Genomic DNA, 12,670 nt, shown 5'->3' with positions numbered 1-12,670 from the left:
AAAAGTCTCCTACAGTGAACAAGGTTTAAGAAGAATACTGGGCCCCAATGAAAAGCGAGATCTACCTACAATCAAGGACTCGACAGTGAGCTCCAAGATCCGTAACAAAAATCCTCTTCAGAGATTGCTTCAAACTTTTCCACTTTATTTCTTCTGCTCTGTTCTGTCTCTATCTGCATGTGTGTATCGCATACGCATGCTAGCGTGGGCGCGTCGTGTATCCATAGGCATTAACCGAATTAGAGTATTTCAATCTTTCTTCTTTAAACCTAAGAAAACCTGTTTGTGCTGCTTTCTTTGCCTTATAACTGGAAAGCGGTGAACAAGGATTCACCAAGGGGGAGCTAAAAACACGTGTATTTAAAATTTAACCCTGTTACGGTAAGACCAGGTGAAGGCTGAGAGGGAACTCTAGACCCCTTTCTCACCTGGTCGTAACAAAGCCATTGTCTTCAGTTCCTGCCACAAACTCTGTTATGTAGCCTCCAACTCCATCCCTCTCCCTGGCAACTCTATGAGGCCGAACCAGACTGTTCGCAACCTTGGCGTCATAGCTGACCCTGAGATCAGCTACCGTCCACAAATCCGTGTCATTACTAAGATCAGCTATTTCCATCTCCATAAGATAGCCCAACTGTAGCCCTGCATCAGCTCATCTGCTGCCGAAACCCCCATCCATGCCTTTTCCACCTCTAGACTTAATTATTCTAATGCAGTCCTGGCCGGTCTCCCATGTTCTACCCTCAGTAAATCTGACACTGTTCAAAACTCTGCTGCCCAAGTCTGAACACGCACCAAGTCCCATTCACTCATGAGCTTACTGAACTACATTAACTCCCAGTTAAGCAACTCCTTGATTTTAAAATTTTCAGCTTTGTTTTCAAGTACCACCAGGGCCTCGCCCCTCCCTATCTATGTAATCTCCTCCAGCACCACAATCCTCTGAGATATCTGCGCTCCTCTAATTCTAGCCCCTTAAGCATTCCCAATTTAAAAAATTTTAAAAATAAGAAAAAATAACTCACTTTCCACCCCAGCAGCCTCCAGATCCAAAGGAACAACCTCCGCCATTTCCGCCACCTCCAGCATGATGCCACGACCAAATGCATCCTCCCCTCCCCTGTCCTGTCAGCATTCCGGAGGGATCGTTCGCTCCATGACACCCTGGTCCACTCCTCCGTTACCCCCAACACCTCAGCACTTTCCCACGGCACCTTCCTATGCAATCGTAGGAAGTCTAATACCTGCCCTTTTACCTCCTCTCTTCTCACTATCCAAGGCCCCAAACATTCCTTTCAGGTGAAGCAGCGATTTACTTGTACTTTTCTCAATTTAGAATACTATATTCGCTGCTCACAAAGTGGTCTCCTCTACATTGGGGAGACCAAACACAGATTGGGTGACTGTTTTGCGGAACTCCTCCGCTCAGTCCTAAAGCATGACCCCAAACTTCTGGTTGCTTGCCGTTTCAACACAGCCCCCCTGCTCTCATGCCTACATATCTGTCCTGGGCTTGCTGCATTGTTCCAGTGAACATCAACGCAAGCTCGAGTAGCAGCATCTCATTTACCAACTAGGCACGTTACAGCCTGCCGGACTGAACATTGAATTCAATAATTTCAGAACATGACAGACACCTCCCACCCCCACTTTTTTATTTTCAGTTATTTTTCTTTTTTCTTTTCGTTTGTTGCATCATTCATTTTTCTTACCATGTTTTTTTCATGTCTGTGCTTTGGGCCAGGGCTTTCATTTTTCTGCCCATTAACACCCTCTCTGCACTAACGCTTGGTCTTTCAACACACGATTAACATACTGTTTCCCTTGGCTCCATGACCTTCTGGTCAGTTATTCTCTGTGATCCTGTCCTATCAACACCTTGCCTTTTGTTATCTCTTGCCCTACCCCCCCCTTTATTTGCTTAAAACCTATTACATTTCTAACCTTTGCCAGTTCTGATGAAGGGTCACTGACTTGAAACGTTAACTCTGCTTCTCTCTCTGCAGATGCTGCCGGACCTGCTGAGTATTTCCAGCGTTTCTTGTTTTTGTTTCAGATTTCCAGCATCTGCAGTATTTTGCTTTTATTGTATCAGATGGAGCTTAGGCGAGTAAGAGGTGACTTGATTGAAACATATAAGATCCTGAGGGGTCTTGACAGGGTGGAAAGTATGTTTCCTCTTGTGGGAGAATCTAGAACTAGCGGTCACTGTTTAAAAATAAGGGGTCGCCCACTTAAGACAGATGAGGAGAAATCTTTTCTCTCAGAGGATCGTGAGTCTTCGGAACTCTCTTCCACAAAAGGTGGTGGAAGCAGAGTCTTTGAATATTTTGAAGGCAGAGGTCGACAGATTCTTGATAAGGGAGTGAGAGGTTATTGGGGGTAGGCGGGAATGTGGAGTTGAGGTTACAATCAGATCAGCCATGATCTTATTGAATGGCAGAACAGGCTCGAGGGACCGAGTGGCCTACTCCTGCTCCCAATTCGTATGTTTGTATGCTATCTCCTTATATGGCTTGGTGTCATATTTTGTTTTATAATGCCCCTGTGAAGCACTTTGAGACGTTTCATTATGCTAAAGGTGCTATATAAATACAGTTTTACTGAAGTACCAGTATTACATTTTTCATCCTACTCCCTTGGCATACCAGCCATAAAGTATTTTAAAAATGTCAAAATGCAAGGTTATTTAAAAAGTGCACAATTCAATATCCATCATATGCAATAAAAAAATAGACAGGGACCAAATTTAATCATATATCGTACTTCATTTATCTGTTGATTTTCACTGACTGTCCAAGCTCTTTTTTTTCACAATTGTGACTTCCTCACGTCTACTCAATTTGAATTGCAGTAGTTTAATTCCGTGCTGCTGTGTATTATCCCGAAATGTTAACACAACAAAAAAGGATCCTGTCCCATTCATTTAGATCTATTAACAGAGATTCCAGAGAGTGACTTTTGATAGTGCTATCAGTCAGAATGAAGCTTGGTGCACCTTGAAGCCTGAGTGCAGGCCCAATGAAACTGTTCCATGGGGCAGATCCAGCCCACAAGTGGTATGTTGACATCCCTGCATTAACCTATCAAAGGAAATCGACTCTAGTGGCCTGAAAGGACTCTGATGGCCTGAAGGGACTCAAACTTTTCCTAGTCAAGGCAATTTTATACCGCTGCAATATTTTATTTGTGCAACATTTAATTGCGTGCTAAAAATATTTGCCGACGGTAAATCCAAAATGCAATGCTCCACAGAAGAAATAAACAATGCCATTACTACTGATGTACATTAAATTCAAAACAACAGACGTTTACATCCAGTAATGGGTAACAGAATACTTTAATAGCACTGCTAATCTTCGGCCAGTTCCCATTAGCAATATTTCATTATGAATGATGCACGAGTACAGATTCATCCCATTACACACTAGTTAGCTGCAGTAAATAGCCCATCGTAATTAACTACAATTGCTAAAATTTATTTAAAGCTTTAGCTATTGCATTGTACCTGCTACACTGCACTTGCACAACCTTACACATGCCCATTTTCAATCAAAAGTAGAGCCCTGATTTTTTATTCTTCCTGTTAAGCAGGTTACATTGCTGAGAAAAGACCAGATATTTGCAAGATTAAAATGCATTTCAGTTCATGCATGGGCTTCAGTGAATAGAAATGGGGTGAAAAGTATCAAAAGCAGTCATAAGCACTGCAGTGCATATCTGCCAATACAGATTGGGAAGCAACCTCTATCCACACTAGAATGCATTTTCTAAATTAGAGAAAAGAAATTAGTTTGTAGCACAGTCAGCACTATTTAGTCAGATTAACCAACAGGAAACTGGTTTTGTTTCAAACACCAACATATGATTCACACAGCTATCAAAACACAAGGAATAGACTTTCAGTACCAAACTTGGAACCAATTTCGAATGCAACTTAGTGCTGCCAAACTTTTTCACCAATCTTGCATGATATGACTCTTAATTTTATTTCAACAACTAAATCTAATTATACACTAGGTCTCCTGATAGAATCAGCAGGCCCTCTCTAAGCAGTCTTTGGGAGGTACAAAAAGGCACGTTATAACAAGGAATCTGTTGAAGCTTGTTAATGCAGGACTGAGACACAATACAGGTTGCGTTAGACTGGCAAAGCATACCAATTTGTAGTAATGGTTCCTTATTAATGCTGACACTGCACTGTTATGGTAGAGTACCTTTCAATGCTCAGCTGAAAATATTGTAAAAGCTCATTACAAGTTTTCAGGAGTTAAGTACCTCTGCAAACGGCAATTTTTCTCATAGGTCAAAGTACACATATCAACATCAAAGTTAATTTCCTTTATTGCAGAATTAGAATAAAATGTAATTATTTCTGCTATCACCAGTTAAAAGGACATCATCTTTTTCAGACTAATCTGCTTCCTCAAAGAATGATCATTATGGCCTTACAGAATTTGCACTCAGGTGTACACTAGTCCAAGTTAGAACAAAAATAAAAGAGCTTAGCTTCCTCAAAACTTATAAGGAAGAAAAGTATTCCTTTTTCTGAAGTAATGTTATTTACAGCTATTTTGAAACCATTTCACTAATTACATATTTATTGAAATTAAACATTTATCCATTGCACCAGAATTATTCCTAAGCAGATTGGTTGACAGATAAAGTTTTGTAGTGATAGCAGCAGAACATATAAACAATCCTACATTCCAAAGACTTTCCAAAAATAAAACATTCAAACTGCCAACTGCAATCTGGCACAGCGTCCCAATGCCAATAATATTTTTAAGTCAAGATGCAACATGAGCAAAGTTGTTGTTTTCACTGCCTGTAAGTGCAAAATGGATTTAGCAGTTTTACTTAAAGTACTGTGGAAGAGCCTGTCACTCCAGAATTGGCCTTTATAGCCACTCCAGGCGCTGCTTCAAACCACTGACCACCTCCAGGCGCGTATCCATTGTCTCTCGAGATAAGGAGGCCCAAAAGAAAGAAACTTAAAGTACTGATCTCTGCGTCGTAAGTTGGCCTGAAAGCAAAATATTCAGGAATGAGATCACTCAAAATGTTTTTACCAATTAAAATTCCCAATTAATTGTTCTCACTATCGGTACATGCACTACAGTGATATGGGACTGAGTCATATGAACCAGGGCTCAGGTTTGATCACTGTGCTGAGTTAGTGAATCTCAGCTGAGACAAGAAAAGGCCTGAGTGTACATGCTGAGCGAGGACAAAAATCAGACTCAGCTGCTGACATTAGTACAACCATACTTCAGCACAAATTATCACCTTTAGCTAAAATTCAAAGGAAACTGCATCAATATTAACAATGTGTCAATAGTTTATGATAAGGACACTACAACTTGAAACTTACAATAACATAACATTTCAGCTGCTGATAGTTATTTTTAATCAGGTGACCAGGCTACAAGTTTCCTACTTATGAGAGTAGTTCAAAGTCTTCAATAATCTGTACAATAACCTGACTAAAGGTTAGAAAAACAGTATCAAAACATAGGAGGTAAACAGTTGAGAAACCAGAGAATTATCACCTAATGCAATACTTCAGATATGTGTCGTTCTACTCTCTCATTCTCAGTCTAGTCTCCATAAACTTGAGGTCATCCAAAACTCTTATACCCGTGCCTTAACTCACACCAAGTCCTGTTCCCCTATCATTCCTGTGCTCGCTGACCTACATTGGCTCCCAGTCAAGCAATATTGTGATTTTAAAATTCCGATCCTTGTTTTCAAATCCCTTCATGGCCTCATCCCTCCCTATCTCTGTAATCTCCTCCAGCCCCACAGCCTTCCAAGATATCTGTGTTTCTCTAATTCTGGCCTTTTGTGCATCACAGATTTTAATCATTCCACCATTGGTGGTTGTGCCTTCAGTTGCTTAGGCCCCAAGCTCTGGAATACCCTCCCTATACTTCTCCACCTCACTTTCCTTAAGACACGCTTTAAAATCTACCTCATTGACCAAGCTTTTGGCCATCAGACCTAAAATCTCCTTTTGCAGCTTAGTGTTATACTTTGTTTTATAATGCTCCTGTAAAGCGCCTTGGGACTTTTTATTACATTAAAGACAATATATAAATTTAAGTTCTTGTTGTAGCTCTGCTGGCGTTTTTATAACATTGCACATCTCCGATGCAATTCCCAAATATACAACATTCAGTGGGAAGAACTGTGAAGCTATCAGTGCTCACCATTAGTAAACAGCAAATCGGACAGCAACTTTGCGTAACCACACATACGCAGTTGTTGTAATGAGCTTTCACAATATTTTCAGCTGAGCTTTGAAAGGTACTCTACCATTACAGTGCAGTGTCAGCATTAATAAGGAACCATTACTACAAACTGGTAAGCTTTACAAGTCTAACACAACCTGTATTGTGTCTCAGTCCTGCGTTAACAAACTTCAACAGATTCCTTGTCATAATGTGCCTTTTTGTACCACTCCCAAAGTTAGGAAGTTGCTGACCGAGTTGCCCTGTTCCTCCAAAAGCGGTGTCAATACGCTATCTCAACAAGAGACTCTGTATTGGAACACATGTTGCTGTACTTCCATGACAGATACCCACCAAACCCAACAGAAAAAGCTAGAGCCTGTCCACTCAAGCGTAAGTAAATTTTTAACAGTGTGATCAGTCTTTTATTAATTTGTTAATTACTGTCAACTATCTCTTTGGTACTGAAAATTTACTTTTAAGAACTTAAGAAATAGGAGCAACAGTCGACCATATGGCCCCTCAAGCCTGTTCCGCCATTCAATACAATCATGGTTGATCTTCTGCCTCAACTCCACTTTCCTGCCTAGTCCCCACATCTCTTGATTTCCCAAGAAATCAAAAATCTATAAATCCCAGCCTTGAAAATATTTAATGATGGAGCATCCACAACCCTCTGGGGTAGAGAATTCCAAATCCTTTTAGTGAAGAAATTTCTTCTTATCTCTGTCTGTTTTACAAGTGTGGAGTCTCATTCCTTCAGATTTTAATTATTTCTGGTGATTTTTTAAAATTAAAATTTTCAGACTTTTTCTTTTTGTCTTTTTTATCTCTCTCTTAATCCCATCTTTCTTTCTCTCTCTATTGCTCATCCTGTATATGGTCTGGCACCGAATTAATTATTCTAACTGACATTTCCTGGTTCAGCATTTGTATGTCCACACAGGTCCCAGATCCCCTTTAGAGGGTGTTGCATTGTTTTCAATTTCTAATAACTGCAAGTTCCAATGCAACGCCCATAAAAAGTCTAGGGGCAAGTGTAAGTGTATGAGTGGCTAATGCCATTTGTTTGTCCATACAATGAGCACAAAATCTGGGCCATTACACACCTATGACTGCCTCCACCTTTACTGTGAAACTGTATTATGGGCTGGGCTTCAGGTGTGTCAATAATTGAAGGCAAAAATGGACTATACCAGTTTATATACTGGTAGAGGCATAGAGAGATACAGCACAGAAACAGGCCCTTTGGCCCACCGAGTCTGTGCCGACCATCAACCATTCATTTATACTAATCCTACATTAATCCCATATTCCCTACCACATCCCCACCTTCCCTCAATTCTCCTACCACCTACCTACACTGGGGGCAATTTACAATGGCCAATTTACCTATCTACCTGCAAGTCTTTGACTTTGGGAGGAAACCGGAGCACCCGGCGGAAACTCATGCGGTCACAGGAGCTGTGAGGTTGCAGTGCTAACCACTTCGCCACTGTGCCGCCCACTGTGGTAGTCTCATTTCTAATCTATGCAGAGAAATGAATGATCATTTTTACACTGAGCTTTATGAAATGGATTAGATTATTAACTGAAAGATTCTCCAACCTTCAAGGTTTATGAACTAATGATTACATATGCAAACATTAAAAACATTCCACCTAGCAAAAAGGGAGCTGTAACCTTCTGTGCGTGCTTTAGTTTATGCAACTCAGGTCAAATAAATGTAGACCTTTACAATGTGACCACTTGCTGATAATTATAGCTGACACTGGCAATATGGCCTAGGTGACACTATCTCTGCAGTTGAATAAAGGTAGTTGCTTTTACCATAACCCCACCAATTTCTGTGGGTGAGGAATGCTTGCAATACAGACTTCTAATAACAATGCACAATGCCGCAGAAGATCTGGTATATTTTGTTTAGAAAGTCAGCAGAGTCCATATTAGTGCCCTATCTCTTCCCATCCAGGGCACTTCCTCTTTGCTCCCAATAATGCTTCATCCTTCTAAACCATTACAATTGTTTCCATGTAACCACACTGTCAGGCAAACCCCCACCTGCCAAGACTGAGGCACACATTATTTCGCCACATGAACAAAAACTTAAAATTGCAAGCCCTGACTGGAAGGACATTTGCATAGTACCAGACAATGTTGAAACAGCAGTTGCTTCCCCAATACACGGAAGTGGTCAAACCAGTTTTAGTCACATGACTATTTGGCTGGAGATTTTGAATTTGAACTTCCAACAAAGGATTTGAACTGAGAATGCTTTGACTGAAAAAATCTCCTCTCCTGTCTGCCTGCCTCCATCTCTTTCCCACAGAACTGAATCTTGTGAACAAAAGTAAACTCCAAGAGAGAACAATCTCCAACGACAAATACTGGGCCCCAATGAAACGCAAGTCCATATCTTCAATCAAGGACTACAGTGAGTTTGAGAAACAGTGACAAGACATTGCCTCAAACTGTTCTATTTATCTTTTCTGTCCCTATTTGCATGTGCGTATCACATGTGCATGCTAGCGTGGGCACGTCGTATATCCGTAGACGTTAACCAGATTAGAGTTTAAGTTTAATAAATATCAACTTTTCTGCTTTAAACCAAAGAAAGCCTGTTTGTGCTCATTTCTTTGTCTTAGAATTGGAAAGTTGTGAACAAGGATTCACAAAAAGGGAGCTGAAAATACAGTGTGTTTAAAAGAAAACCCTGTTACAATAAGACCAGGTAAAGACAGCAAAAGACCCCTAGACACATTTCTCACCTGGTCGTAACAATACCATCCTGCATAAACTTCAATGACATCGACAAAGGTGGCAACAAAATCCCCATTTAAGATTAGAATATGTTCCTAACAAAATCACATTACAAAACACACATGTGGTCAAACCACGTTTTTAACACTTGCACAAGATCATACTCGGCGTCAAAGGGCCATGAAGTCTCTAATTCTTTTGGGGAAAAAAGGAACTTGAAGACATAGTTTTTAAAATATTATGACATATTCAATACATTATACTGTCCGAGAAATCAACAAGAACATCTGACTTTGCCTGAGAAACTGAAGTGCTAAATGGTTTCTTTTGATAAATTTACGATCAGGTAGTTTATACTTACACACATACACGGTGCAAGTCTAAAGCAGCCTGTGCCATAATTTGTCAGGCCTCTCAATAGTTAAGATTAGCAGACCAATTGATCTTCCACATAGGTGCAGAGATGCAAGTCCAACTACCCTGTAGATATTTCTTCAACTCCTAAGGGCTTAAACCTAGGACCAAGAGTTTGGAAACACCCTGGTCCTATCCTTGCTAATTCTTTCATTTTACTAAAGAAATATCTTTAGCGGTAAATGGAGCTCTTTATTAACAGAGGTAGTTTACTGATCAATGCAGGCCTTCTGCCAATGCAGAACTGAGGGACAGAAAAATCCCATTTGTCGGCGACACAGAAAAGAAGGGTGAGATCGGTGAATGTAATTTGACTCATTATGCCAGAAAAAAGATAATCAAAGCTACCAGAAGCACTACTAAGACTTGACTAGGAATTAAAAGAACACTGAGGATCAGCACTGGCAGTGAACAATCTTCCTCCCCTAACCCGACGGTGACATCACATAATTTGAAGGCCATTTGAGCATGTGGGTGGGGTATGAGGGATGTACGCGGAGCAGGGGGAAAGAAAGAGCTCACAATACAGCCTGCTTCAGAGTGAAGTGTTCCCCAATGGTTTATACTTTTTCAAACGTTATCCTACTACATACACAAATACATATAATGCATAGTAAGGCATAGATTTTCAAACTCAAGTGATATCGGAAGATGATCCCAGGAGGTCCATTAGTTCATGATTCCTGTGTTTGTTAATATACTTGGACATTATTTCCATTATTCTTTACTAATAAGAAAATATTTTATACAACAGCAGCAATGTTTTCCAATTGGCAGCTAAAATTGACCTTTAGAAATTAAGACTGGGGATCCTGGGACTGTCAGTATCGGCAGGGTGTTCCCAAAGTGAAAAATTTGAAAACCAGTAACAAAGAACATGGCTAAGCAGAGTAATGAGTCTGAATACATGTGGGGAGGTGTCTAGTGACAGTAATTTCCCCCCCGCCCCCCCATTATGATTTCTAAAAGTGTCAGTTTCCCAAAGAAAAACAGTGCTACTGCTAACGAAAACATTAAAAAATAAGTATACACCAACAGAAATAACATATTCAACAAGTTCAGAAAAGCACAGAAGCCCGATGACAACAGAAGTAAATGTGATGATCTTGCACACTCTTACCAGCGTCCTCCGTTTGACTTAAAATGATAGAACAATAATATGTTTCTGAACATATGGCATTCAGAAGTTGAAACACTTTCCTATAAAATTTAGCTACTCAAGCATGCCCTTGCTGTAAAGTATCATACAAGATAAGTCTGATGTTAAACATTGTCTATTGAAGTTGTGATTATACCATATAATATATACACACAATTATCTCCCTCCATGACCTAACCTGCACCTAATCTCAATACCCTCCAGAACAACCTCCCTACTTTCCCCAAACTCGCCATTTTTCTGATTCCAAAATCTTGTACTTTCTACATCTCCTGGTTCCACTCACCACCTCGGCTCCATGTATGGAAATCCATCCATAAGCCCTCTACTTCTCCACCTCCATCGCCTAAGGCCCCTCTTAAAACCCATCTCCTCAACCACACTTTTGGTCAACCCTCCTAATTCGGCGTCAGTTGTTTTCCCTTTACGCCTCTGTGAAGTGCCTTGGGATGTTTTCGATGTTAAAGGCAGTATATCAATACAAGTGATAGTTACTGTAACCTGCACCTAAATGAAACCTGACACCATTGCAGTTCAAATATTCGAACATAGTTTAAAATCACACATTTTCTTCAAGCAAGACTAAAACTGCTACTAAACATGAAAAATCTGAATAAAATCATTTCCCACAAATTCCAGGTATCTACAGACAAAAATTACTTTTCTATGACATTTGTCATCGACAAGAATATGCTGTCGAGCACTTTACATGACACAGAGAAAAAAGAGACAATAAGAGTAAAATATAAAAGAGCGGAGTCTGTTAAGTCCAAAACACATCTTGGCGTTCAAATAACTGACTATTGCGCTGCATTTTCAAATCTTGTGACACATTATTCCATTCCTCCCCATCATGTACTACTGTGCTGTGGCACTTTGCAAGCTGTGTATAAATATTTGGCTTTCCAAAGACACTTAGATTATCTGATAATAGTCTATTTACACATCTATTGTTGAACATATTTGCCTCAATTCTGAAATATGACATGCTGCATTTAAATCAAACTCCACTTGGGATTTACTCCCCCTTTTACGCATCTATTACACAAAACAGCGAGAAATAAACCAAAAATAAGTGATTATTCTACAGCGCTTTTGGAAGTAGAGTTTCTCTCCTCCGCCCCAGATCATTGCCATCCCTCGATTGCTGGATTTTGCCATAACCCAAACAAAAGCATCTCCTGCACACAATGAAAGGGAGGGGGCAGTGCAGAAACAAACCCAGCCTCAGGAAGAACAGCTGCTTCCAGGGCAACAACACGGGAGCAGTCGCAGTCCTTTCTACTGCTGCCGGACGGACTGCTCCAGGATAACTGGAATATCAGACGAAGTGGATATCCGTCAAGGGGGCAACTCCAAAAAAAAAAATCAAAACCCCTTTGGCCTGATGTTTCTAAAGAAGTTTTCCATGTACGTATATATTAAAATAAACAAAGTTCGAGTTTGATTTTATTCAGATTAATAAAATTAATTGACTGGTACCCCAGAAAACCCGACCCTCGGTTTTTATTTAATTGCACAAACTAGGCCTCTGTGGGACCCCGGTGTCAAGTGAAGGGAAGCGAGGCCGGGGAGGCTGAGTTGCTGGGTGTGGATTCTGGGCTGGGTGTTGTCCTGGGGGCCGGTACTCACCGCTTCCACCGCCTGCTGCAGGATGTTGGTGAATTTAGTGAACATCTTGGCCTTGGACTCGCGGATCTCCCGGCGGATCTTCTCCTTGGATTCCTCAATCTTCTTCCTGGTTCGATCCAGCCTGACTGCTCATGCGGACCCCCCACTCACATACAGTAAATAATATAGGGGAAGAAAATTAAATTAAACAGATACGTGCAGACAGGGACGCGGACAGTAAACACTCAAACACAGAACACAACCGACACCGTGGCACCGAAGACACTGACTGTTGATCTAACCGGCAATGTGGTCTTCCCAGCACTAGGAAGCGCACCGTCTGCATCCTCCGACTCACTGACATAGTGCGGTCATCCTGGCGTCAGAGGGCGCACAAGAGCACAGTCTGCCCAGTCTTTCTCGCTGACTGATAATGTGGTCCTCCAGCTGCCCAGGGGCGGTAAAGAGCACAATCTGACCCATATTACCCGCT

At 40.9% G+C, this 12,670-nt stretch overlaps 1 protein-coding gene across 2 annotated transcripts in view; it reads right to left on the bottom strand.

Annotated features, from left to right (window-relative positions):
- The window catches only part of fhip2a (FHF complex subunit HOOK interacting protein 2), a 79,382-nt gene extending 66,913 nt beyond the window's left edge, over nt 1-12,469 (bottom strand). For both annotated transcript variants that reach the window (XM_068052961.1, XM_068052962.1), the window contains exon 1: nt 12,199-12,469. In XM_068052961.1, the coding sequence (XP_067909062.1) occupies nt 12,199-12,243 (45 nt within the window). In that variant the 5' untranslated portion in view covers nt 12,244-12,469. The remainder of the gene's footprint in view (nt 1-12,198) is intronic.
- Between the last annotated feature and the right edge of the window lie 201 nt (nt 12,470-12,670).

The sequence above is a fragment of the Heterodontus francisci genome, chromosome 20, assembly GCF_036365525.1.
Source record: "Heterodontus francisci isolate sHetFra1 chromosome 20, sHetFra1.hap1, whole genome shotgun sequence".
NCBI classification, from domain to species: domain Eukaryota; kingdom Metazoa; phylum Chordata; class Chondrichthyes; order Heterodontiformes; family Heterodontidae; genus Heterodontus; species Heterodontus francisci.
The sequence above is the reverse complement of the archived record's forward strand: the minus strand, read 5'-3'. Positions and strand labels throughout refer to the sequence as shown.